This window comes from Bos taurus, chromosome 22 (assembly GCF_002263795.3).
Source record: "Bos taurus isolate L1 Dominette 01449 registration number 42190680 breed Hereford chromosome 22, ARS-UCD2.0, whole genome shotgun sequence".
NCBI classification, from domain to species: domain Eukaryota; kingdom Metazoa; phylum Chordata; class Mammalia; order Artiodactyla; family Bovidae; genus Bos; species Bos taurus.
The window spans coordinates 56,612,245-56,639,137 of NC_037349.1; the positions used below are offsets into that span (position 1 = coordinate 56,612,245).

At 47.7% G+C, this 26,893-nt stretch overlaps 1 protein-coding gene, 1 long non-coding RNA gene and 1 other non-coding gene across 4 annotated transcripts in view; 1 reads left to right on the forward strand and 2 right to left on the reverse strand.

The window, feature by feature from the left end:
- Window positions 1-6,315: 6,315 nt before the first annotated feature.
- Window positions 6,316-26,893, reverse strand: part of PPARG-TSEN2 — a 214,416-nt gene continuing 193,838 nt past the window's right edge. For both annotated transcript variants that reach the window (NR_003096.1, NR_003097.1), the window contains 6 exon segments: window positions 6,316-6,385; window positions 7,291-7,380; window positions 11,681-11,792; window positions 12,575-12,611; window positions 20,242-20,380; window positions 22,663-22,713. This is a non-coding gene — a long non-coding RNA (PPARG-TSEN2).
- Window positions 6,316-26,893, reverse strand: part of TSEN2 (tRNA splicing endonuclease subunit 2) — a 43,151-nt gene continuing 22,573 nt past the window's right edge. The window contains 6 exon segments of the mRNA NM_001042477.1: window positions 6,316-6,385; window positions 7,291-7,380; window positions 11,681-11,792; window positions 12,575-12,611; window positions 20,242-20,380; window positions 22,663-22,713. Of these exon segments, the coding sequence (NP_001035942.1) occupies window positions 6,326-6,385; window positions 7,291-7,380; window positions 11,681-11,792; window positions 12,575-12,611; window positions 20,242-20,380; window positions 22,663-22,713 (489 nt within the window). The 3' untranslated portion in view covers window positions 6,316-6,325.
- TRNAC-ACA (transfer RNA cysteine (anticodon ACA)) lies at window positions 21,757-21,828 on the forward strand. Its single transcript has one exon. It is a non-coding gene; the product is annotated as a tRNA-Cys (tRNA).

The following is a 26,893-nucleotide window of genomic DNA, read 5'->3' on the forward strand; positions in this document are numbered from 1 at the left end:
ATTCTCTCAGCTTTTGCTTGTCTGTAAAGCTTTGGATTTCTCCTTCATATTTGAGTGAGATCCTTGCTGGGTACAATAATCTGGGCTGTAGGTTATTTTCTTTCATCACTTTAAGTATGTCTTGGCATTCCCTCCTGGCTTGAAGAGTTTCTATTGAAAGATCAGCTGTTAGCCTAATGGGAATTCCCTTGTGTGTTATTTGTTGTTTTTCCCTTACTGCTTTTAATATTTGTTCTTTGTGTTTGATCTTTGTTAATTTGATTAATAGGTGTCTTGGGGTGTTTCGCGCCTTGGGTTTATCCTGTTTGGGACTCTCTGGGTTTCTTGGACTTGAGTGATTATTTCCTTCCCCATTTTAGGGAAGTTTTCAACTATTATCCCCTCAAGTATTTTCTCATGGTCTTTCCTTTTGTCTTCTTCTTCTGGGACCCCTATGATTCGAATGTTGTAATGTTTAATATTGTCCTGGAGGTCTCTGAGATTGTCCTCATTTCTTTTAATTCGTTTTTCTTTTTTTCTTTCTGATTCATTTATTTCTACCATTCTATCTTCTAGTTCACTAATCCTATCTTCTGCCTCTGTTATTCTACTATTTGTTGCCTCCAGAGTGTTTTTGATTTCATTTATTGCATTATTCATTATATATTGACTCTTTTTTTATTTCTTCTAGGTCCTTGTTAACCCTTTCTTGCATTTTCTCAATCCTTGTCTCCAGGCTATTTATCTGTGATTCCATTTTGATTTCAAGATTTTGGATCAATTTCACTTATCATTATTTGGAATTCTTTATCAGGTAGATTCCCCATCTCTTCCTCTTTTGTTTGGTTTGGTGGGCATTTATCCTGTTTCTTTATCTGCTGGGTATTCCTCTGTTTCTTCATCTTGTTTAAATTGCTGAGTTTGGGGTGTCCTTTCTGTATTCTGGCAGTTTGTGGAGTTCTCTTTATTGTGGCGTTTCCTCACTGTGTGTGGGTTTGTACAGGTGGCTTGTCAAGGTTTCTTGGTTAGGGAAGCTTGTATCAGTGTTCTGGTGGGTGGAGCTGGATTTCTTCTCTCTGGAGTGCAATGGAGTGTCCAGTAATGAGTTATGAGATGTCTATGGTTTTGGGGTGACTTTGGGCAGCCTGTATCTTGGCGCTCAGGGCTGTGTTCCTGTGTTGCTGGAGAATTTGCTTGGTATGTCTTGCCCTGGAACTTGTTGGCCCTTGTGTGGTGCTTGGTTTCAGTGTAGGTATGGACGCGTTTGATGAGCTCCTGTCAACTAATGATCCCTGGAGTCAGGAGTTCCCTGGAGTCAGGGTTTGGACTTAAGCCTCCTGCTTCCAGTTATCAGTCTTATTTTTACAGTAGCTTCAAAACTTCTCCTTCTATACAGCACCATTGATAAAACATCACAGGGTTTTAATCTATTGCCTGTAGCTTCCAAGGTGGTTCCCTCTGTTATAGCTTCTTCTGTTTGCTGGTCTCTTCAGTGTCTGGTTTCTGCCCTGACACAAAGGGGACGGTGGTGGACACTTTTTTTTTTTTTTTTTAGGCTCACTTGTTCAGTCGCGCTGTGGGGAGGGAGGGACGCTGCAAACAAATAACACTGGCGTGTGCTCGCAGTGCCTCAGCCACACTGGGTCTGCCCCCGCTCATGGCACGTGTAGCCTCCTTGCCCACACTGCTCAGGCTCTAGGTTGCATCGCCGGGAACCATCCATGGCTGGCCCTGGGCTGCTTGCACCTCCCAGGTCCGAGCAGCTCAGGTGATGAGGTGTTTGGCGCGCGCGATTGCTGCGACTTATCACCTCCCTGCTGCTTGGTTATCTAGGTGTACAACCGGCACACCTTCTCAGGCGGATGTTGATTGTCTAGACCCCCAAGAAGTTTTAGTTAGCAAAAAAGCCTGCTGACAGTTTTATAGATAATGTCTCTCTGGGGCTGCGATTGCCCCCTTCCGGCTCTGGCTGCCTGTCACCGGCAGGGGCGGGGGGGTGGGGGTGGGGTGGGGGGATGGTCTGCAACTGGCTATCTCTGTTCAGTCCTTTGTTCCGTGTGTGGGCCTGGCGGTGTCTTAGGTTAGGGCTGGCTTTTCGCGTGGTAGATATCCCAGAGTCTGGTTTGCTAGCCCAAATTATTTCACTCAGATAGTGCTCGGGGTATTCAGGCCAGATCCTTACCCTAAGCGATGCAGCCCGTGCCATGCCTCCCTGCCCAGCTCCTGCTTGCTAGTGGCGTGTGCAGGTGTCTGCGCTGCTTCTCCGCTGGGGGAGTTACCGTAGGGCTCCCAATCTGCAGGTTTTAATTGTTTGTTTATTTTTCCTCCCTGTTATGTTGCCCTCTGTGCTTCCAAGGCTTGGCACATATCCGGCAGTGAGAAGGTTTCCTGGTGTTTGGAAACTTCTCTCTTTTTAAGACTCCCTTCCCGGGACGGAACTCCACCCCTCCCTCTTTTGTCCTTTTTTTGTCTTTTATATTTTTTCCTACCTCCTTTCGAAGACTTGGGTTGCTTTTCTGGGTGCCTGATGTCCTCTGCCGGCATTCAGAAGTTGTTTTGTGGAATTTACTTGGCGTTTAAATGTTCTTTTGATGAATTTGTGGGGGAGAAAGTGTTCTCCCCGTCCTACTCCTCCGTCATCTTAGCTCCTCTTTTTTTTTTTTTTTTTAAGAGAACTGAATCTCTTTATGAGGGAACTCTAGGACAGGGATGGCAAAGATGCCATCATTTTCCCTCACAGTCTGGAGCTGAGATGAGGAAAGGCCAGCTTCTAGAACTGCAGCTAAGAGGATCACCTATGGTAACCATCATCAACAAGTATTATCACAGCCGTCACGGATGGGGTGCACTGTGGCTCTACAGATGCGGCTACTCCCCCACCCCCAAATGAACCCTCACAGCTGCAAAGCGCTGAAGGGTGTTGCAGGCCAGGCGCTGAGCTCAAGAACCTGGCACGGATCGACCTACCGCATCCTCCAGCAACCTGCTGGGGTCAGTGACATCATTCTTGTTTTTGGCCACGGTGTACGGCTTCTGCAGGATCTTAGTTCCCCGAGCAGGGACTGAACCTGGGCCCACAATAGTGAAAGCACCAAGTCCTAACCACGGAACTGCCAGGGAATTCCCAGTAACATTGTATCATTATTCTTACTTTCTTTCACTGAGGTGAGATTCACATCATGTTAATGATATTTAACTTTTATTTTTATGTAAAATACAAAGATATAAAAACTCTGAACAATTTAATGGCATTTAGTAGAATCCCAGGGACGGGGGAGCCTGGTGGGCTGACGTCTAGGGGGTCACACAGAGTTGGACACGACTGAAGCGACTTAGCAGCAGCAGCAGCACATTCAGTGTCGTACAACCAGCAGCTCTATCTGGTTCTAGAACATTTCATCACCCCGAAAGGAGAGTCCGTACCCACTAACCAGTTCCTCCCCATCCCTCCCTCGCTGAAGGCTCTGGTGACCACACCAATCTGAGTTCTGTATGGATGTATGTACTTGTGTTTATGACTGCAATCACACAGTATGTGACCTTTCGTGTCGGCTTCTCACTTGGCATAATGTTTCTCAGGTCCATCTGTGTTGGAGCACGGGTCCGTATCCATTCCTTTTTGTGGCTGAACAGTCTGTTCCACTGTGTGTGTATGCTGGTAACACTAATCCCTCTTAACATATGAAGAAACCAAAGTTAGGGTCTCACAGTCAGTAAGTGGTCGAGTTGGACGCAAACCAGTCAGCATGATGCCGCTGAGCCCGTTCTGGCTCAGAGGGCGAGTTAGAAAAGCGACGCGGAGTGAGGATCTGGTGACAGACTTTGGTTTTTAAGCTATCCTGGAAGGCCTGCGAGATTTAAGAAGCATGTGAGTCTGATGCTTTGAAGGCCGGGTGGGCAGGCTGCAGTGGCAAACCCCAGAAACTGCTGAAGGTGGCTGTATCACAGAGCCAACTTCCTATCTTGATGAAACTCAACTTTAAAAAAAAAAAAAAAAAGTCACAGCATATGTATGCTCAGTTGCATCCAACTCTTTGAGACCCCATAGACTGTAGCCTGCCAGACTCCTCTATGGGATTCTCCAGGCAAGAATACTGGAGTGGGTTGCCATTTCCTACTCCAAACAAATGCCATCTTGTACATTTATTTCAGAAGGTAAGAAAGAGGCGTTAGGTCTAACGCTTCCACAGGTAAGCTGATCCTGCTTTCAGCTGGAGACTTTGAGGGTGATGTAAACCAAAACCTCGGCTGGTGTATCTCCCTCAGGGCTGTCTCTAACCTCAGCTGGTGTATCTCCCCCAGGGCGGTCTCTAACCTCAGCTGGCGTAACTCCTCCAGGACTGTCTCTAACCTCGGCTGGCATATCTCCCCCAGGGCTGTCTCTAACCTCAGCTGGTGTGTCTACTCCAGGGCCGTCTCTAACCTCGGCTGGCGTGTCTCCTCCAGGGCTATGTCTAACCTCGGCTGGTGGATCTACTCCAGGGCTGTGTCTAACCTCAGCTGGTGGATCTACTCCAGGGCTGTCTCTGACCTCAGCTGGTGGATCTACTCCAGGGCTGTGTCAAACCTCGGCTGGTGGATCTACTCCAGGGCTGTCTCTGACCTCAGCTGGTGGATCTACTCCAGGGCTGTCTCTGACCTCGGCTGGTGGATCTACTCCAGGGCTGTCTCTGACCTTGGCTGGTGGATCTTCCTCTGATGCTCAGAGTGCACGGCTGGTTTCCCAGTGTTCAAACCATATACAATGGTGCAGAATCGTTCCCTCAAGGCTTGCAGGCATCCTTCCGGAGCTTTCAGTTACAAGTCATAACTGTGGTCCTCACGCTTTCCTACACCTTTTCTGGAGCCTTTATTCCAAGGAGTCACCACAATCTTCGAGGCTATTAACTGATGACACAGTATCTGGAGAGCTGAGAGGGGGATGATCCTCTGGTGAAGGATTCATGACGACAAGAGTGTCTACCATTAAGGCATTCAATGCCCTGATTAGGCTTGGAAAGAAACGGCCTCATGAAGGATAAACCAAATAGGAAGGAGACGGCTCTGGAAATTTTTTTGCTGACTTGTCAAGGTTTCGAGAAAGTGATGATTCAAAGCCAAGTCTATGTCTAAGAGAGCCTGGAGTAAGCAAGGTGGATGATAAAAATGCTGACCAACTTGTCCTGTTACTAATTAAGAACAAAGAGTGCTTTCACACTGGGCACTACTGGTCTGAAGTGGGGAGGGGGTGAACAGAGCTCCATCATCTGGACGCCAAATCTGGAAGACGCAGACTTAACCATCTGGCTTCGAGAGTAGGATCAGGAGCAGAAGAGAAGCAGCGTGTGGCACACACAGCCTCAAGCAGAACTTCAGTCATCAGGAGCTCCAACACCGAGGTAAGAGGAATGCAAACAGGCCTGCTTTGGTTTTCCCATCTCATGGCTTCCAGAGATGGTTCTTAACTGTCTGCTTCCAGGGTAGTCAGTGCCAAGGAGAAGCCTTCCCACCAGGGGCGTGGATCTGGGTACTGAATCTCAGACACTGCTTACTGGCCCTGCCCACTCATCCCGACTCACTCCTGGCCCTCAGGTAACACTCTTCATTGTCATCTACACAATTATGTTTTCCTTTCCTTTTTTTAAACAACGTAATTTTACTTACTTCGTCTAGTGTGTTTTATGAAATATTAATCGCACTCACCAAACACCTCGATTCATTTTTCTCACCACATATTTTTATTTCGTAACAAGTTGGGTGAAGCAATATACAACTCTCCTCTAGCCCATACTGCTGTGTGCTCTATACAACACGCCCGCCCATGAGGTCACTGAAAAATAACGAGGTAACTTGTTTTAAAATTCTTCTTATGACACAGCAATCCTTGGAAGACAGTACATGGAATTTTCCGTGTTGGGGTAACTGGCTGAAGTTCCTGGAGAGCTGAGACCTGTTCAGAGCACCCTCCTCCAGGACAGACTTGATGTGGGTAACAAGAGGCAGGTGCACAGGGCTGAGCCGCCTGCTGTGAAACCACCGTTTCAGGTAAAATCAGAGACTAATGGAAGTTCCCTGCTGCTGGGAGAGTCCGCCTCCCAGAACCGCTGAGGTGCCAGGGCGAGAGGCTGGGGGTCGGTGAGCGAGCAATCCAAGGACAGAACCTGTGGTCCCTGCACAGGGCCAATTTCCTCCGTGAGTTGTAACTTTTAAAATACTAACACTCTCTGGTGCTGGGAGCGCCATGCCCTTTACAACTTTTACATTAAGGGCGATCACCACGAAAGGACTTTTTACCTTGCCTGAATTTGGTTTATGCGGGAAGCTCAGTGGTATCTGCCAGTGAGATTAGAAACCTGAGGCTGAATTGTTAAAGTTCGTCCTGGTCACTCCTCTCCCGTGAAGAGACCCAGCGGCTGAGAATCACCTCCTGGAACCAATCCAAACACAAAGGCGGCTGAATTTTGGAAGCAGAAATACACGAACACGCTAGACACACGGCATCACAGGGATGTTTCACAGCTGCCTGTCTGTACAGGGACGGTACCTGCTCCTGTTTCTTTCAACTAAACGTGGGAGGAACGTGAATGTGGCAAACCCAGCGTGGAAACAACACCTACGGGCAGCACCCTGGGATTCTAAGAGCTCCCCTGGCCGCAGCGGTAGCTGTTTGGCAGCACATTTCAGGAACAGGGAGCGCTGGTGTGAACCCAACGTCTGACACAAAACTGGGTCCGTGACGGCTCTGGTGTGTCTGGGTCAGCACAGAGAAGGGACTCCAGGGGCTGGAGTGGTATTTACTGAAAAGCTAACCCTGTGGACACAGTAAGGACAAACAGCCGGATGAGGCCCTGGAGACAGACTCCGCAGGCCTCCAGCAGGGCGTGGGGGGCAGGAACAAGGAGGGACAGAAATATTAACCAAGATTGGGCCACTGGAGGGTGGACTGGCAGCCCCAGCAGAGAAACACCCTCCAGGAAGATAGGGGAGCCTCAGCCTGGCCCAGGCCCCAGAGCCAACCAGAAGTTCAGTGGGGCAGCAAGCTGTCCGTGACCCATGTCTTAGGGATTGAGCACCAGGAGAGGCCAGGCTGGCCCCAGGCCAGCAGTGCAGGTGGTTCTGGCTGAGCGCTGGGGACAGAAACCAGAGGGCATCGAGGCTGCAGGGCCACGGGATTGAGGGGGAGCGAGGCTGGGTTCAGCAGGGAAGAGTCTCGGAGGGCGGAAGGGAGGCGCTGATCCTGTCCTGTCTGGGGCCCACACCTTCCAGAGGACAGACACAGCGCGACGGGCAGAGCCTTCCAGATAACATCAACTTGGCTCCGAGTTCACTTACTTGAACTTTAATTTGTTTCATACATTCGGGTGACTCCATGTCCTTGTCAGTCATGGTGGAGGGTTTAATCAAATAGCACAGCATAAGTTCCTAAGGAGACAAGGAAATACAAACTCCGTACTGCACCAAACAGAAATACAAACCCGAGTGCGTGTGCAAGAAACGTGGGCCCCCTCCACCCCATCACAACTCACAAGCATGTCCGTTTCCCCGCAGGAATATAACCGGGCATTCTAAACTGAAGATTTGCCATCTGGTCATCACTGACACGGCAGGCGAATGCAAACACAGCACATACAGTGACCACAGACACAGCGTTTAAAGTGCTCAACACTGCAGTCAGCACAGACCCCTAATTCTACAGGACAAAGCTACTTTCAAAGGCTAAAGCCTCAGCAGCTTAGCCTGCACGCAGGCAGCTGCCGTGGGCTCCTGCTGGCCCTTCCCCCAGGGCTGCCCGTTCCTCCAGCAGCGGGACAGGGAACTTGGAACTACTTACAGAGGACACTGCAAGTTCATTGCTTGTAGTCCTGGTACAGGGTGAACCGTCCCTCCTACCCTGCCGGGAGTGGGATGGAAGCGAACACAAGCCGGGAGCTCACGGGGCCCTGGATTTGAATCCCGGTTCCACACACGAGCTGCGTGAGCACGGGTTTATCACCAGACCTCCCTAACACTGACTCCTCACCCTTTGGATAACAACAGGGTGGTGAGAGAAGACATAAGGTGTTCAGTTAGTTCAGTCGCTCAGTCGTGTCCAACTCTTTGTGACCCTGTGGACTGCAGCATGCCAGGCCTCCCTGTCCATCACCAACTCCCTGAGTTTACCCAAACTCATATCCATCGAGTCAGTGATGCCATCCAACCATCTCATCCTCTGTCGTTCCCTTCTCCTCCTGCCCTCAATCTTTCCCAGCATCAGGGTCTTTTCAAATGAGTCAGCTCTTCGCATCAGGTGGCCAAAGTATTGGAGCTTGAGCTTCAATATCATTCATTCCAATGAACACTGAAGACTGATCTCCTTTAGGATGGACTGGTTGGATCTCCTGGTAGTTCAAGGGACTCTCAAAAGTCTTCTCCAACACCACACTTCAATAGCATCAATTCTTCAGCACTCGGCTTTCTTTACAGTCCAACTCTCACATCCATACATGACTAATGGAAAAACCATAGCCTTGACTAGACAGACCTCTGTTGGCAAAGTAATGTCTCTGCTTTTTAATACACTGTCAAGGTTGGTCATAACTTTCCTTCCAAGGAGTGAGCGTCTTTTAATTTCATGGCTGTAATCACCATCTGCAGTGATTTTGGAGCCCAGGAAAATAAAGTCTGCCACTGTTTCCCCATCTATTTGCCATGAAATGATGGGACTGGATGCCATGATCTTCGTTTTCTGAATGTTGAGCCTTAAGCCAACTTTTTCACTCTCCTCATTCACTTTCATCAAGAGGCTCTTTAGTTCTTCTTCACTTTCTGCCATAAGGGTGGTGTCATCTGCATATCTGAGGTTGTTGATATTTCTCCCTGCAATCTTGATTCCAGCTTGTGCTTCATCCAGCCCAGTGTTTCTCATGATGTACTCTGCATATAAGTTAAATAAGCAGGGTGACAATATACAGCCTTGATGTACTCCTTTTCCTATTTGGAACCAGTCTGTTGTTCATGTCCAGTTCTAACTGTTGCTTCCTGACCTGCATATAGGTTTCTCAGGAGGCAGGTCAGGTGGTCTGGTATTCCCATCTCTTTCAGAATTTTCCACAGTTTATTGTGATCCACACAGTCATAGGCTTTGGCATAGTCAATAAAGCAGAAATACATGTTTTTCTGGAACTCTCTTGCTTTTTTGATGATCCAACAGATGTTGGCAATTTGATCTCTGGTTCCTCTGCCTTTTCTAAAACCAGCTTGAACATCAGGAAGTTCACAGTTCGTGTATTGCTGAAGCCTGGCTTGGAGAATTTTGAGCATTACTTTACTAGCGTGTGAGATGAGTGCAATTGAGGGGTAGTTTGAGCGTTCTTTGGCATTGCCTTTCTTTGGGATTGGAATAAAAACTGACATTTTCCAGTCCTGTGGCTACTGCTGAGTTTTCCAAATTTGCTGGCATAGTGAGTGCGGCACTTTCACAGCATCATCTTTTAGGATTTGAAATAGCTCAACTGGAATTCCATAACCTCTCCTAGCTTTGAACATAGTGATGCTTTTAAGGCCCACTTGACTTCACATTCCAGGATGTCTGGCTCTACGTGAGTGATCACATCATCGTGATTATCTGAGTCGTGAAGATCTGTTTTGTACAGATCTTCTCTGTATTCTTGCCACCTCTTCTTAATATCTTCTGCTTCTGTTAGGTCCATACCATTTCTGTCCTTTATTGAGCCCGTCTTTGCATGAAATATTCCCTTGGTATCTCTAATTTTCTTGAAGAGATCTCTAGTCTTTTCCATTCTATTGTTTTCCTCTATTTCTTTGCACTGATCACTGAGGAAGGCTTTCTTATCTCTCCTTGCTATTCTTTGGAACTCTGCATTCAAATGGGTATAGTTTTCCTTTTCTCCTTTGCTTTTCGCTTCCCTTCTTTTCACAGCTATTTGTAAGGCCTCCCCAGACAGCCATTTTGTTTTTTTGCTTTTCCTTTTCTTGGGGATGGTCTTGATCCCTGTCTCCTGTACAATGTCATGAACCTCCGTCCATAGTTCATCAGGCACTCTGTCTATCAGATCTAGTCCCTTAAATCTATTTCTCACTTCCACTGTATAATCGTAAGGGATTTGATTTAGGTCATACCTGAATGGCCTAGTGGTTTTCCCTACTTTCTTCAATTTAAGCCTGCATTTTGGGATAATGAACTGATTATCTGAGCCACAGTCAGCTTCTGGTCTTGTTTTCACTGACTGTATAGAGCATCTCCATCTTTGGCTGCAAAGAATATAATTAATCTGATTTCGGTGTTGACCATCTGGTGATGTCCATGTGTAGAATCTTCTCTTGTGTTGTTGGAAGAAGGTGTTTGCTATGACCAGTGCGTTCTTTGCCCTGCTTCATTCTGTACTAAAAGGCCAAATTTGCCTGTTACTCCAGGTGTTTCTTGACTTCTTACTTTTGCATTTCAGTTCCCTATAATGAAAAGGATATCTTTTTTGGGTATTAGTTCTAGGAGGTCTTGTAGGTCTTCATAGAACCATTCAACTTCAGCCTCTTCAGCATTACTGGTTGGGGCATAGACTTGGATTACCGTGATAGTGAATGGTTTGCCTTGGAAATGAACAGAGATCATTCTGTCGTTTTTGAGACTGCATCCAAGTGCTGCATTTCAGACTCTTCTGTTGACTATGAGGGCTACTCCATTTCTTCTATGGGATTCTTGCCCACAGTCGTAGATATAATGGTCATCTGAGTTAAATTCACACATTCCACTCCATTTTAGTTCACTGATTCCTAAAATGTCGACATTCACTCTTACCATTTCCTGTTTGACTATTTTCAATTTGCCTTGATTCATGGACCTGACATTCCAGGTTCCTATGCGATATTGCTCTTTACAGCACTGGACCTTGCTTCTATGACTAGTAACATCCACAACTGGGTGTTGTTTTTGCTTTGGCTCCATCTCTGCATTCTTTCTGGATTTATTTCCCCACTGATCTCCAGTAGCGTATTGGGCACCTACTGACCTGGGGAGTTCACCTTTCAGTGTCATATCTTTATGCCTTTTCATACTGTTTATGGGGTTCTCAAGGCAAGACTACTGAAGTGGTTTGCCATTGCCTTCTCTAGTGGACCACATTTTGTCAGAATTCTCCATCATGACCTGTCCATCTTGGGTGACCCTACACGGCATCGCTCACACTTTCATTGAGTTAGACAAGGCTGTGGTCCATGTGATCAGGTTGGCTAGTTTCCTATGATTGTGGTTTCAGTCTGTCTGCCCTCTGATGGAGAAGGATAAGAGGCTTATGGAAGCTCCCTGATGGGAGAGACTGACTGAGGGGGAAACTGGGTCTTATTCTTATGGGTGGGGTCATCAGAGGTGTTCAGTGATAAGTATTAATTCCCTTTCTTTCTCTGAGAGACCTGCTACCTGTGAAAACAAACGTGTCCATGTTTTCTGAGTCATCTGTGAATGTGTGTGGGTGGATTCTGAGCACGTGCTGGTGGGTCCTGCCCCCGGGAAGGAAGGCAAGGCTCGCTGACACCCATGCCCATGGGGAACCTCGGGGCTCAGTCCCTGGATTGGGGCAGAGGGGAGGGCATGAGAGGAGGGCCAGCTTCTAGAGCTCCGCTGGCACAAATGCTTGCAGTGCCCACAGATGACTTCCATGCTTCCGAAACATTTAATATGAAGATCCAACCGTTTAAGTGACATGTGACCCAAAGCTGATGCTGTTACCTTGGAGACACTGACTGACACTCTGCTCAAGGCAGCCAGGGACCTCCAGCTGAGAGGTCTGCGAGGAGCACCCTGGAAACGGTCGTCCACCAGCTCCACGATGACGGAGTAACTGGAAAACACGGTAGGCGCATTCCAGAAATGAAAAGCACGATGGCAACCCATTTAAAAAGAACTCTGTCCTACCAAGAACGACAGTGCAGAAGACAGAAGCATACATCATCTGGTCCTGAATTCCCCTAAACTACGCCTGGGAAAAATATTTTAATGAAAAACTCATACTTTACATCACAGACAGTCAGCCTGATTTCAGCAATTACAGGAAAGGAACAGGAATCTCTCTCTCAACATGAAAGCTGTGAATTCACTCACCTGTTTAGATACTAACATTCACTGATATGAAGATGAACAATTACTCTATATTAGTAACTATACAGATTAACTCAATGTTTACTATCCTGACCTATTTGTTTTATAGCGTAAGGACATTAATGTACAAGGTACAGACATATAGTATTGATTCCTATTAGGCCAGAGGAATTTGACTCCTATTAGGCCAGGAGGAATCGTGTGCCTCTGAAAATTAAACTGGAGCTCAGAAATTTCCTCCTGTCCCTTTAAGTCATTACCTTATTTAAAAATCACCCCATTAAATCAGGAGCTTGGGATGAACACACACCCACTGCTCTGTATAAGACAGATAATGAACAAGGACCTAGTGTATAGCACAGGGAATTCTACTCAATATTCTGTGATAACCTATACGAAAAAAGAATCTAAAAAGTAAAGAATATATGTGTATGCGTATCAATCGCTTTGCTGTACACCTGAAACCCACACAACATTGTAAATCAACTGCACTCCAACAGAAAAAAAAAAAAAATCACTCCAAACCTTGCATGGTAAAACGGAGGGCCTTTTCGATACAGCACTGCAAAGGAAAAAGAAAATGCATGACCACTCGAAATCAAACTCTCATTTTATTACTTGATGAAGTGCTTTCTATCCTCAAAGGGACATGAATACCCAGTGCTCCACACGTGGGTGATCTGCAGCACTCCCTCTGGTCTAGTTTCAAAACCCAAACTGTTTTTTCCCTGGAATAGAATGCAATTAGCAAAGCAAATCTGTTGTCGAGACCCTAATGCCCTCGTCCCACCCACACCCCACAAATGAACTCCAAATTCAAGCAAGATAGGGCGCAGCCATCTGCCTACCAAACCCGTCTGCTCCTTTTCCTGACACGTGAGAGACCCGTCTCAGCCTCCCGAGCACCCGGCTGGGCATGACTGGGCATCATGGGCCCTTCTGGGCTGGCCCTGAAGCCCTCGCAGACACCAAGCCTGTGCCTGTCACTTTCTGAAGCCGCGTGAAGCCCGTGGGGCCACATGAAGAAGCCAGGCTCCTGCAGCCCCTTTGGGAGTTGGTCCAACCACCATCTGGATACCAGCTTTGGATTTCACAGAAACAGAATTAACTTCAAGTGCTCGCTAAGCCCCTGAAATCTGGGGCAACCATAGCTGCAGGCACTACCTTAACTAACACAATTATATCCATGAGCTCTTGGAAAAACCAAGGCAGAAAAGTTTTGTTCCCTTGAAGAACTGATAGAACTTTTCCTTCTGGGCCACATCGATCCTGTAGTTAATCACGTTTCCATTTGGCTCCAGCACCATGAGGTCAGAACGGGTGAAAGACCCTACTGATGATACAGCAACCCTCCACCGCTACTTCTCATGGCTGTATTTCCTTATTATGAACAGAATTCTGATTTAAATCATATTTAAATTATTTGGCAAGTCAGCTCAAATTCACTGGGTAAGGGTCCAAACGGAAGTTAATGTCTAAACACCCATTTCTCAACTTCTGGGCTGTGGTGCAGTGGAAGGAGACCCCCTACCAGGATGAGGCTGAATTCGGGGCTCTGCTTTGTTCAGACCTCTGCCACTCCCAGTTGTGGGGCTCTAAGCACGTCATTAACTTCTCTGAGGCTCGGTCCCCGAAGCCATAAAATGAAGACATGAAGGGAAATTAAGATCTCTTTCAGTTCTCAAATGCCATTATCTCTGATCAGTTACATACCCTTCATGGATGAGACTCAACTGGAAGATGACACAGCTTGAAAGAAAGTCTGACCCCCTACTTCGGGCCCTTCGGATGTCTGACTACGATGGAGGTACACCTCAAGGGTTAGAAGCACGAACACAGCATCAGTCAGACCCCTGTTCAAGGCTCAGCAGTGCCGAGACCACACGATGACACCCGTGTTCCAATCTCCTTATGGGAATCGGGGAAAGTAATGTAGGTGGAGGTGCTTGAAAAGTTACCTGTGATAACAGTCATTACCATAGTAACAGTGCATCCAGAGCAAAAAAGGGAAAGAGTTTTACAGAAAGGCCTCCAAGTAGAAAAGATGAAAACTTCAGAAGTCTAAGGCATACTGGGTATTTAAAATAAAGTCTGAAGGAACACAGAGAAGAGAGGATGCGACGTGTGGAATGAACGGTGGAGGGCAATAACTGGTGAAAATGGTGACAAGGACAATAATTAATTCGGGGCACCACTGTAACTACCGGGGTACCAGATACTCAGTCTCACTCTATAAACACTTGTGAACTACAAAAGGGAAAATGTAGACGTCTGACAACAACCAGCTTAGCAAACAAGCGGCTTCACCAGCAGCAGGACAACCTGACACCATCCACTCCTGGACGTGGGCCCTAAGGACACACATCACCTGTGCCGGCTGAAAACTGGTGAGCCTGAGCCTAACCCCTAACCACGAGGAAGTGATCAGACCTACCCAGACTGTGGGACATCCTACAGGACTTCACGAGTCGAAGTCACAGAAAACCAGCAGGTGGAGGGGCTCTTAGATGAAGAGAGACTGAAGAGACTGCAGTGCTGGTTGAATGGTGGCCCCCAAAGACACGTCTGCATCCCAATCCCGTGAATGTGATCGTGTTGGGAAGAAGGAACTTTGCAGAGACTGAGCGACACAGCCACTTGCCAAGGAACGCCTGGCGCCACCGGAACCTGGACGAGGGGAGGGGCGGAGGGGGCGTGGCCCCGCCCACACCGCGGTTTGAGGCTCCTGGCCTCCGGACCTTCTGCGGCTTTATGGGCCCCGGTTTGTGGTCATTTCTTATGGCCTCCCTAGGAAACTATAAGATGGTAAGTGCTCCGTGTGATAAATGAACCTCGAGTGGAGCCTGTCAAAAAAAAAAAAATTAGAACCCAAACAGCCACAGAAGACACTGTGGGGACAAGCGGGAAACTGAAAAGACGGACTGAATACTTAGATGATGCTAATGAATAACTCCAATTTCCCTTAGGTATTATACGGTGTTATAAAATGGCAACCCACTCCAGTATTCTTGCCTGGAAAATCCCAGGGATGGGAGGAGCCTGGTGGGCTACAGTCCATGGGGTCACAAAGAGTCGGACACGACTAAGTGACTTTCCTTTCATAATTACGGAGGAGAATCTTCTGAGGAGCTGTGTCCAAAACCACTTATGAATTAATAGGGATTAGATATACAAATGTGGACGATGTTAACAAAAACACAGTCAGTAGGAAAAACAAGCCAAGAGGGTGGCTTAGGAAAGGACTGGAGAAGAGATGGGATGAAGGCCCTCCTCCCTGCAGGGTGAGGGCACCGGGGCCCTGATGCCTCTCCCCGGGGCAGAGCCAGCTGCCAGCTCTCCATGACACGTGATGGTTCTCTGGGCTCTGGACATGCTGTCTACTGGCTTCCCACGGCTCCCATATTTTGTCCGATTTGCAACTTCTAATTTGCAGGGAGCTGTGAAATCACGTGACCAAACAGTCAATGTGAATCCAAAACTGAAATGGGTGGGAAGGAGGCTCAGGAGTAACTAGAACTCTGGGTTAAGGCCACCAGCAACTGCATGTCTAGGACAAAAATAAAAATCCTCAAGTTGGTGTTTGGCTTTCTGGCTGGCAACACTACTTAGCTATGGTGGGAACTACACGGAACTGAGTCATAAAGAGCCCTAATCTCTGTACTTACCAACTGTGGTTAAAACTCAACATTAAAAAAACTAAAATCAACCATCTGGTCCCATAATTTCATGGCAAATAGAAAGGGAAAAAGTGGAAACAGTGATAGATTTTATTTTCTTGGGCTCCAAAAATCACTGTAGACAGTGACTACAGCCATGAAATTAAAAGATGCTTGCTCCTTGGAAGAAAAGCTATGAAAAACCTAGACAGAATATTAAATAGCAGAGACATCGCTTTGCCGACAAAGGTCCGTCTAGTCAAAGCTATGGCTTTTCCAGTAGTCATGTATGGATGTGAGAGTCAGACCTTAAGGAAGGCAGAGCATCGAAGAATTGCTGCTTTTGAACCATAGTTCTGGAGAACCGAGACTCTTGTCCTTTGGACTGCAAGGAGATCAAACCAGTCAACCCTAAGAGAAATCAACCCTGAATATTCATTGAAAGGACTGATTCATTGAAACACTTTGGCTACCCGATGTGAAGAGCCGACTCATTAGAAAACACCCTGATGCTGGGAAAGACTGAAGGCAGGAGGAGAAGAGGGCAACAGAGGATGAGACAGTTGGATAGCATCACTGACTCAATGGACATGAATGTGAGCAAACTCTGGGAGATAGTAAAGGACAGGGAAGCCTGGCGCGTTGCAGTCCATGGGGTCGCAAAGCGTTGGACACGACTGAATGACTGAACGACAACAACCAGCTGTGGGACCCTTGGTGACTGCCCTGACCCTCTGAAACCTCAATTTCCTCAGCTGTAGGAGGAGGTGAGTGCCACAAGCCTCATGGAGCGTGAAGATGAAACGAGATGGAAGGAGAAAAGCAACAGGCAAGCTGATGGTGGCCATGGAGCCGGCAGCCAAGGGCGCTTTGCAGGGGATGGGGATGTGGTGAGGAGGGGCTCTCGTGGGGGGATGGGGGTGTGTGAGGAAGGGCTCTCGCGTGGCTCCTGGCCTGGCTGTCTGCCGTGGGCATTCACAGTCAAGTGGCCGGGCAGCTGCGCCTGATCTGAGGTTGTGCTGCCCATTCCACGTGCTGCTGCTGGAGTGAAACTGGACTCACAGGACTTAGTCCAGGGAAGAGTCTCCCTGAGTTTCACAGCGGCCCTCTGTCGTGAGTCCCTGCCTCTGTGAGCAGGAACAACTGTGAAGGGAGCATGCCTGGGTGTTACCTGTGCCGGCAGCTCTAGCGTATGTGTGGTCTCACACTGCCAGCCTCCCAAAGGAAAACAGCAGTGTTAGACACAGGCAGCACCCTATTTCTGCGCCTGGGGCGGGGGCCAAGGTCGGGGGGCCACATCCCTCACCGCTGGCCAGCACAGCTCCCGGACTCTGGCCTGAAGATGCCCTTCCCGGCACTGCTGGGCCAGGACCTGGGCTCATAGTAACCACACAAGTGTCTCCAAGTGCATAAAACACCCCCCAGCAGGGCAAAGGCCTTGGGGAGCTGGGAAACAGCAGTGGATGGATTTTCCTCCTTTTTAAAAAGTCTGTCCGTCTGTCCACCCTTTCATCCATCCTTATAAGGCTGTTTATTTTTAAATGAGCAAGTTCTCTCTACTCACCCTCCACAAAGATGACTTGAGTACTGAAAGCACATGGATAAGGTATGCTTACACCACACTTGACAGAGGCCCCGCCCCTGCAATTTTCTGTTTTTACTTTTTATACAGATGTTGCTTTATAAATATGATGGTATCCATGTTACATGATGAGTGACCGGAAGCTGAGAGGCACAGTAACCTTTCTGAGGTCACAAAGGCAGCAAGACACTGAGCTGGCCGCGAGCCCCAAAGGCTCTCTCCGTCACCCCGCTGCCTCTGAGTGCGTCACTGTGGCCTTGCTGGCTGGAAAATCCCGCTTATGTTTCACCCATTCACCAAGCGCACTGGCCAAGGCCTGCCGAGTGTGCAGCCTGGGCGGCTGCTCTTCCCCAGGGAGGAAGAGGGCAGGCGGGAGCCGGTGATGGCCAGGCCACAGGCTCACCTCATTTAAGTGCCATGACCTGTGGGTGACTCTGTAAGCTAAGCTCAAGGTCATCCTGATCATTCACGTGGTGACCCAGAGTTAGGACATCTGTACCTGAAACCCAGGCCCGGAAGAAACAACAGGAGCCTTTATCTTAGAGGGGTGGGCACTCCTTAGCTTTATATATATTGCTGACCCACTTTGAGAATTTAATGAAAGCAGAAGGGGGTGGCAGAGGATGGGATGGTTAGACAGCATCACTGACTCAAGGGACATGAATCTGAGCAGATTCCAGGACAGTGAAGGACAGGGGAACCTGGTGTGCTGCAGTCCATGGGCTTACAGAGTCGGACATGACTTAGAGACTGAACAACAACCACCACCCATTCTTGACACAGAAAAATGCACCCATTTACAAACATGCAATTTTGAATAAAATTCTGGGGGGGGTGCCTGGGGCCCCTCGAATACCATCTTATGATTCTAGGTTAAGCACACTTGATTTTAGAACACTTGATTTAAAAGACTGAACTGGCTTTCTTTGTGTATTAACAAGGAAAGGCTCAAAAATACATGGAGCAGTACATGATCGAGCCTGTAGACCTCAGGGGCCATGACGTCACAGGAGTCCTCTCAAACACCTTGACATCTTTGTTTGCACCTCACATACAATTCTCAAGAGCTCCCAGGAAGCACCCACTGGGTGGATGTGGCAAAGTTTCAGGGGCTTATCAGGAGCAGCAGTGCTGGAGGGCAGTGGCCCCCAAACGTTCTGGCACTGCAGGCTGGTTCCGTGGAGGACAGTTTTTCCATGGACCGGTGGGGTCTGGGAATGACTCACGTACATCACATCTTTCTACTATCAGTACATCGGCTCCACCTCAGATCACCAGGCGTTCGATCCTGGAGGTTGGGGACCCCTGCGGTAGGGGATCCCAAGGACCTTCGCCCACGTGCCCAGGCCTAGTGATGCAACCAGCCCCCAGCAAGAGTGTACCTCGAGGCTCTCCTGGGCTCCAGAACTGTTCATCTTCACAGCATCTTCCCCCTCCCCCAACTCCTCCTGGGCTCCAGAACTGTTCATCTTCACAGCATCTTCCCCCTCCCCCTACTCCCAGTTGACTTACTATGTCCAAAACACAAATCCAAGAATCTAGGCGTGACCCTGAACTCCTCTCCTCCCCCAGACCCTACTTCCTATTCCACCTGCAAGGCTGGTCAGGTCAGCTTCCCTGACTCCTCTCTCTGCTTCCACCTTTTGCTCCCCTCGTCCCACCCTAACCCCACCATCTGTTAGTAACAAAGCAAAGGTCCTACTGAATCGAGTCGTTAAATATAAGTCACTCCTTTGCTTGAGATCCCCTCAGACTTCCAATAGGCAGAATAACATCCCAAGTCTGTGCCAGGGCCCACGTGATCTCCCCCAGCCTGACTCTCCCCGGGGACGGACCCCGGCGCTCTGGACGCACTGAGACCTGCTGGACTCGTTCCTGCCTCGGGGCCTTTGCGCCTCTGCAAAGGGTTACTCCCCTGGGCCCTGGGGGTTCTTCTCTACACTCTCAGGGGACCTGTTCCTTCACTGGGGTTGCACTTGAGTTGTTGGTGTTTGGGGCGCATCTTTTCAGAGTCTTCTCCTAACCATCTACCTTCCTTTTACTCTCTGTCCCTTTATTCCACTCTGTTTTTCTCAGTACCCTGAAATTACAGTGCATATTTGTATGTCTGCTTGCTTGTCCCCCTCCCAGCATGTAAGGAGCGTGCCCACCCAGGCAGCTCCTGGGTGTTCCTGGCACCTAAGAAGACCTGGCTCACACGAGACCCTCAGCAATATTCTGGTGAATGGGGTGCTTGCCGGGCCCCAACTCCTTCCTTTAAATAAAGAGCAGGGAGGCAGTGCCGTATGCAGTTTCTAAGAGCCTGGGTTCCAGCATTCAGAGTGCAGTACTCTGATACTCACCCTGGAAACTTTTAGGGGCAGGTGACCCTTTCTACCACAACTGCAGTCTCCTTATCAGAAAAATGAGGCTCGAGAGCACCAGTCTCGTACAACTGCTGTTAGGATTAAATGAGGTCATGAATGTCGAACGCCTGGCACTCAGTGAGGGCTCAAGAAATGATTGCTGTCACTACCATCACCAGTACACCATGATTATTAGTGGTAACTGCACACTCCAGTCCTCTTGCCTGGAAAATCCCATGGATGGAGGAGCCTGGTGGGTTGCTGTCTATGGGGTCGCACAGAGTCGGACACGACTGAAGCGACTTAGCAGCAACACATAATTTGCCAAACGAAACTCTCCCAGAAGACAAGGGACCGCCCTTCATCACAGGATCACAAACTAATGAGAGGTGGGGGTGGGGGCTGTGGACTCTCTTTTAAGATCTCAGAGCAGACAAGAGGGAAAAACATACCCTCCACCCTCATCCAAATGCTCTTATCTAAGCCAGGAGGAGGACAGCACCTCAGGAAAAAACAGCAACCACACACAACCGATTCGATGTTCTCCCCGGGATCTGACCCGGACCCTAAGCCTGGTTCACGTGCCTGCGAGGCCAAGGAATCACTTACACAAATCTGTTCCGTACTTAAGTCCGGGCTTGGGCACCCAGCCCTTGCTGCGGAAGTGATGGTATGCCATGTAGGTCGTCCTGAACGTGGGCTGAACTGTGGAGAAAGCGTTCCAGAGCTTCATGATCGTCAAAGGCTCCTGTGGTTGGTGGGAGAAGACCAGGCATTACTTACTATGCGTGTACCCACCGGTCACCTGGCCAGCGCATCAACAGCATCTCTACCAAATGTGAGCTGAAGATGGTGCCCACGATGAAGGGCTTTAGCTGGAAGATACAGACCCAAGATGTCCAGTGTGGCGGCCGCCAGCCACTCCCCTGAACTGCCATAAACACACACTGAATTTCAAAGACTTCGTACGCAAAAGAGAATGCAAACTTCATATGCAAAAGAGAAGCAGTTTAAATATGTCGGGTTAAGACTATCTCAGTAGTCTTAAATATGTTCGGTTAAATAAACTATGTACATCAACTTCAGCTGACTAAAAATAATAAAAACCTTTTCAGTGTGGCTACTAGAAAATTAAAAATTATGCATGAGGCTCTCGTGTGAGGCTCCCATCATATTTCTACTGGACAGCACAGTCACAGAGGACCTGGGCGAAGCCCCCCCGAGACAGCCACTCTGGAGACAGGGAGCAGCCAAGTGAGGGCAGGGAGGGCAGTGGACAGGGTGCTGGGAGAGAACAGCCCAGCCAGAGGAACGGGGCTGGGCCGGGGCCCACCAAAGCCGAGGGCGCACGTTCCAGCATGTAGAGACCCTGACGGGTAGCTACAGTATGGTGGGCCACGTTCAGAAATGCAAAAAGTGAATTCTGTAAAAGCCTTAATAGAAAAGATACTCCATTTAGTCTCTGAAACTAGGTAATTAATCCCACAGCACAAATTAATAATCCAACTGCTCGTTTGACGATACCATGAGATAACATTCTCACGTATCAATTCAAAACCACCACACGAAGCACCAGGGAAGTGTGAGAAGCTTCCTGCTTCATTTCAGCCTTGAGTAAAAGGAGCCATTCTTTACTTGGTTTACGGCTCAGTCACTCAATAAGACTTGATCAGTTTGTCTCGGCCTAAGATCTTAATACTATAAACATGAGCTAAAGTTGAGAATTTTTTTCTTCTTTAAAAAAACAACAAAAAACAAAACCCCCAAAACAGTTGTTCCTACAGTGGAAACTCCGTATGGGTGTGGTCCTCAAATCCATCCCCCCACAAAACAAACAAGAGTCTGGTGGAGAAGGCTGGACTCTGACTTGGACAGCTCGCCGCGTTTCAGAGGCTGAGGATGCTATAGGCAGCCGGCACGTCCTGACGAGTGTTGGCAAGGGCCCAGGGGAGGACGCAGGGCGGGCTGAGAAGGGCCGCCACCTGAGAAAAGGAGTCACCCGCCAGCCACACACCCGTTCCCAAACCACGGGAATACTCGTGAAAAAGATTTATGGGGTTAGAATCTGCTGAGTGATAAGACATGTGCTCCCAAGGACAAAATAAAATACACGTTCTCCTGGCTTCCCTGGTGGCTCAGATGGTAAAGCGTCTGCCTACAATGCAGGAGACCCAGGTTCAATTCCTGGGTTGGGAAGATCCCCTGGAAAAGGAAATGGCAACCCACTCCAGTATTCTTGCCTGGAAAATCTCATGGATGGAGGAGCCTGGTAGGCTACAGTCCATGGGGTCGCAAAGAGTTAGACACGACTGAGCAACTTCACTCACTTCTCCCGTCTGATGTTCTGCTTACCTTTTTCACCTTGATTTTAACTTCATGAGGTTTTTTGAAGAGGTGTTGTATTCACAAGGTCCAAAATTCAAAAAGTACAGACGTGTGCGGTGAACTCTCACCTCCCACCGCCCCCAGCTCCTTCACTGGAAACAGGATTAATGATCTTCCAAGGGCAGCAGGCTACAGCACAAAACTGTGGGCTTCGGAGCTGCCCTGGCATCAGTTCAAATGCTAATTCTAACCAGACCAGCTGCGTGACCCTGTGAGTGGCTCATTTCCTGAGCCTCAGTTACCTCATCTGTAAAACTCTTCACGCACGGAGATAAGGCCCAGAAGTACCGCGTGCGAGGTACCTGACTCACAACCTTCACTGAATCGGGTGCTAAGCACAGGCGGTTTTCGTTTCTGCTGTTAATTTTCAGTACCATTCTCACGGATTTCCTGATCATCAGATAAAGACACTGCTCTTCTCCTAGGATCTGGGAATGAAATTTAGTCTCAAAGGGTCAAAGTTGGCTTTTTTTGCCTGAACAGTCCCAATTCAGGATCCAAAGGCTAAACTTAGAGAAAAAAAATTCAATTCCAGTTTTATCCAGTGAAAGTAGATACACTTGGAGTAAAGCAATATGAAAAGGATCACAACGTGCTTTTGGCATCAGGCAATTTTAAGTGGATTGTGTGAATAAAACACCTTACCTTTTCATAGTAAATACTCAGACATCCCAGCGCATAGACCAGGAAGAAGGCCTAAAACAGGACAAGGAGAAAACGCTCATCAGAAACTGTTCCTTGTTCTCGAAAAACTATTTCACAGATTTATTTTTGCCTTAAATATCAATGAATGTCCTTTGTACCATCCAATTGGTCACAAACTTTTAAACATAAATGGTTCATTCAAATTTCAAGGGGTAAATAGGAATGTCACAGAATAGTTTAAAATCAGTGAAAAAAAAACAACACTTTTATGAAATTTTCCATGTATTTTCTCTTTTAAAAAACCACACAGTTAAACTGAAAAACGACATAAAGAGCAATAACAGTAGAAACTTTTGCTCATTGGATTTTCCTCTGTAAAATAACCAGGGAAAAAAATTGTAGAAGAAAAATGAAGAAGTTTGTGGAAAGTGAGCAATGCAGACTTGGGCTGACTCACAATCAAATGAGTTTCTTGGTCACTTGCTGTAAAGTGATTTCCTAACAAGTAAACCCCATCTTTCCATTAACTTCATCATATGACACCATGCTTCCCTCACATGGGGATACAAGGGGGAAACGGCAAAATCAGGCTCAGCTGGGTAAGATCACCTGGATATGGAAATAAAAATAACCTTCTGACAAAAACAAAAGGATGCCCAGCACTGACACGGGAAACAGGCCCTGCTATTTGCTCTGTCTGTAGAAGGGGGCTGGGATCTGCGTTTGCACCTGAAAGACTCAGGTGAGGCTGGTCTGCAGTAGACGGCAACTAAAACGGTGGCTCTACATGCTACTTTCTTTGTAAACCTGAGGACGGAGGACGAGGCTTATGATCAAACGACAGGTTCCCTGTCAAGGGCCCTCTGGTGCAGGTGGCAGCAGAAAGGCAGTTCCCTGCCACCCCTCAGGCTGCTGTCCTTGGTGCTGACGGCTGATCAAACGACAGGTACCCTGGAGGGCCCCCCAAGCCCCCCCCCCCCCGGCTGCTGTCCTTGGTGCTGACGGCTGCTGTCCTCCCTGCCCAGTGTTCAGGACACAAGACCACAGCTGTGAAGGTGCAGGGCTTTTAAGGAGTGGCAAGGCTCTGCTAAGGAAACACCTTCCCGACCCTCAGAAATCACCCCAATCCACCCCATCGCCACCCTCTCCTGGCCACCTGATGGCATTTCTTTTTATAGCAGTGGTCCTTGAGGTGTGGCCAGTTGGAAGATCCTAGAGTCCCCAAGACCCTTGAAGGGGGGCCACAAGGTCAAAACCATTTCCTGAGATTAAGGCTCATTCTCCCCAGAGGCTCTGACACATGCGATACCACAAGAGGCTGAACGGAGCAGCAGATGTGAGAGTCCAGGGTGCTTCTCTTCAGCCTCACCTTACAGTCTTTGCAAAAATGAAAAAACTATGCTATTCTTCTCACTCGACTTGTTTTGCTTTGAAAAAATATAGTTGTTTTTCATAAAAATATTATTTCAGTGGGTTAGCATGTAAAATGAGTTAATAAACACATACTTAAATTTTCATTTAAATATATAATTAGGTAAACATCAACAGATATAATCCACGTAAGATGCTCCTTAGGGTCCCTCGACAGTTTTTAAGAGAAAAGTGGTTTGATAACTACTTTAGTTCTATCCAGATCCAAATCGAGAGCTGCTCTGAAGACCAGTGGGTCTATGGCCATACCACCCTGAATGCACCTGATCTCGTCTGAAAACCAGTGGTCTCCTCCTGCCTGTACTTCTCCAAAGGGCCCCGCACTCTGGTCCCACAGCCTCATCTCTGGGGCAGCCCAAGCCACCTTCCCAACACGGGAAGACCCCCTGCTCCCAGGCGCCTGGCTGCATACCTGCCTTCACTGCCTCCAGCCCTGTGACTCTTCCCAGCAGGCTGCTTCACTTCTCTTCGGATGCACTGAGCTCGCTCCTGCCTTGGCCTTTGTAACCGCCGCTCCCACAGCTGGTATCAAAGGTCACTCCTCAGATAGGTCTTCCCTGACCACCCTGTTTAAGTAATCCCCATTCTGATCGACTTATTATAGTTGGGGAGGATCTTGTTCCAGTGGGGTTGGCATTCTTTAGAATTAAGTCATCAGTGTTGAAGGGGCCTGCATAACTTAATCAAGTTACAAGCCATGCTGTGCAGGGCCACCCAAGATGGACGGGTCACAGTGGAGAGTTCTGACAAAATGCAGTCCACTGGAGAAGGGAATGGCAAACCACTGTAGTATTCTTGCTGCGAGAACCCCATGAACATGAACAGTATGAAAAAGCAAAAAGATATAACACTGGAAAATGAGCCTCCCAGGTTGGAAGGCATCCAATATGCTACTGGGGAAGAGTGGAGGGCAATTGCTAATAGCTCCAGAAGGAACAAGGAGGCTGAGCCAAAGTGGGAATGTTGCTTAGCTGTGGATGTGTTTGGTGGTGAAAGTAAAGTCCAATGCTGTAAAGAACAATTTGTGTAAGAACCTGGAGTGTTAGGCCTGTAAATCAAGGTAAATTGGACCTGGTCAAGCAGGAGATGGTAAGAGTGCACATCAACATCTTAGGAATCAGTGAACTAAAATGGACAGGAACAGGCAAATGTAATTCAGAAGACCATTCTATGTACTACTGTGGGCAAGAATCCCCTAGAAGAAATGGAGGAAATCTTCATCAACCAGAGTCTGAAATGCAGTACTTGGGTGCAATTTCAAAAACGACAGTATGATCTTGATTCATTTCCAAGGCAGACCATTCATCATTACACTATATATTCAAGTCTATGCCCCAACCACTAATGCTGAAGAAGCTGCAGTTGAGTGGTTCTATGAAGACCTACAAGACTTTTTAGAACTAACACCAAAAAAAGATGTCCTTTTCTTCGTGGGGAATTGGAATGCAAAAGCAGGAAATCAAGAGATACCTGGAATAATAGGCAAGTTTGGCCTTGGAGTACAACATGAAGCAGAGCAAAGGCTAAAAGAGCTTTGCCAAGAGAACGCACTGGTCATAGCAAACACCCTCTTCCAACAACTCAAGAGACAACTCTACACACGGACATCACCAGATGGTCAACACCGAAATCAGATTGATTATATTCTTCACAGCCAAAGATGGAGAAGCTCTGTACAGCCAGTGAAAACAAGACTGGAAGCTGACTGTGGCTCAGATCATCAGCTCCTTATCCCAAAATTCAGGTTTAAATTGAAAAAAATAGGGAAAACCACTAGGCCATTCAGGTATGATCTAAATCAAATCCCTTATGGTTACACAGTGGAGGTGATGAATAGATTCAAGGGATTAGATCTTGTAGACAGAGTGCCTGAAGAACTATGGACAGAGGTTCACAACACTGCAGGAGGCAGTGACCAAAACCATCCCAAAGAAAAAGAAATGCAAGAAGGAGAAGTGGTTGTCTGAGGGGGCTGTACAAATAGCTGAGGAAAGAAGAGAAGCAAAAAGCAAAGGAGAAAGGGAAAGATATTTCCAAGTGAATGTAGAGTTCCAAAGAATAGCAAGGAGAGATAAAAGGCCCTCTTTAATGAACAATGCAAATAAATAGAGGAAAACAATAGAATTGGAAAGACTGGAGATCTCTTCAAGAAAATTGGAGATACCAAGGGAACATTTCATGCAAAGATGGGCTCGATAAAGGAGAGAAATGATAAGGATTTAACAGAGGCAGAAGAGATTAAGAAGTGATGGCAAGAATACACAGAAGACTACACAAAAGAGGTCTTAATAATCTGGATAACCACAATGGTGTGGTCACTCACCTGAAGCCAGACATCCTGGAGTGTGAAGTCAAGTGGGCTTTAGGAAGCATAACTGCAAACAAAGCTACTGGAGGTGATGGAATTCCAGCTGAGCTACTTCAAATCCTAAAAGATGATGCTGTGAAAGTGCGGCACTCCATATGCCAGCAAATTTGGAAAACTCAGCAGTGGCCATAGGACTGGAAGAGGTCAGTTTTCATTCCAATCTCAAAGGAGGGCACTGTCAAAGGATGTTCAAACTACCAGATAATTGTGCTCATTTCACGTGCTAATAAGGTTATGCTCAAAACCCTTCAAGCCAGGCTTCAGCAGTATGTGAACCCAGAACTTCCAGATGTACAAGCTGGGTTTAGAAAAGGCAGAAGAACCAGGGATCAAATTGCCAACATCCACTGAATCACAGAGAAAGGAAGGGAATTCTAGGAAAACATCTTCTTCATGGACTGTGTGAAAGTCTCTGACTGTAGATCACAACAA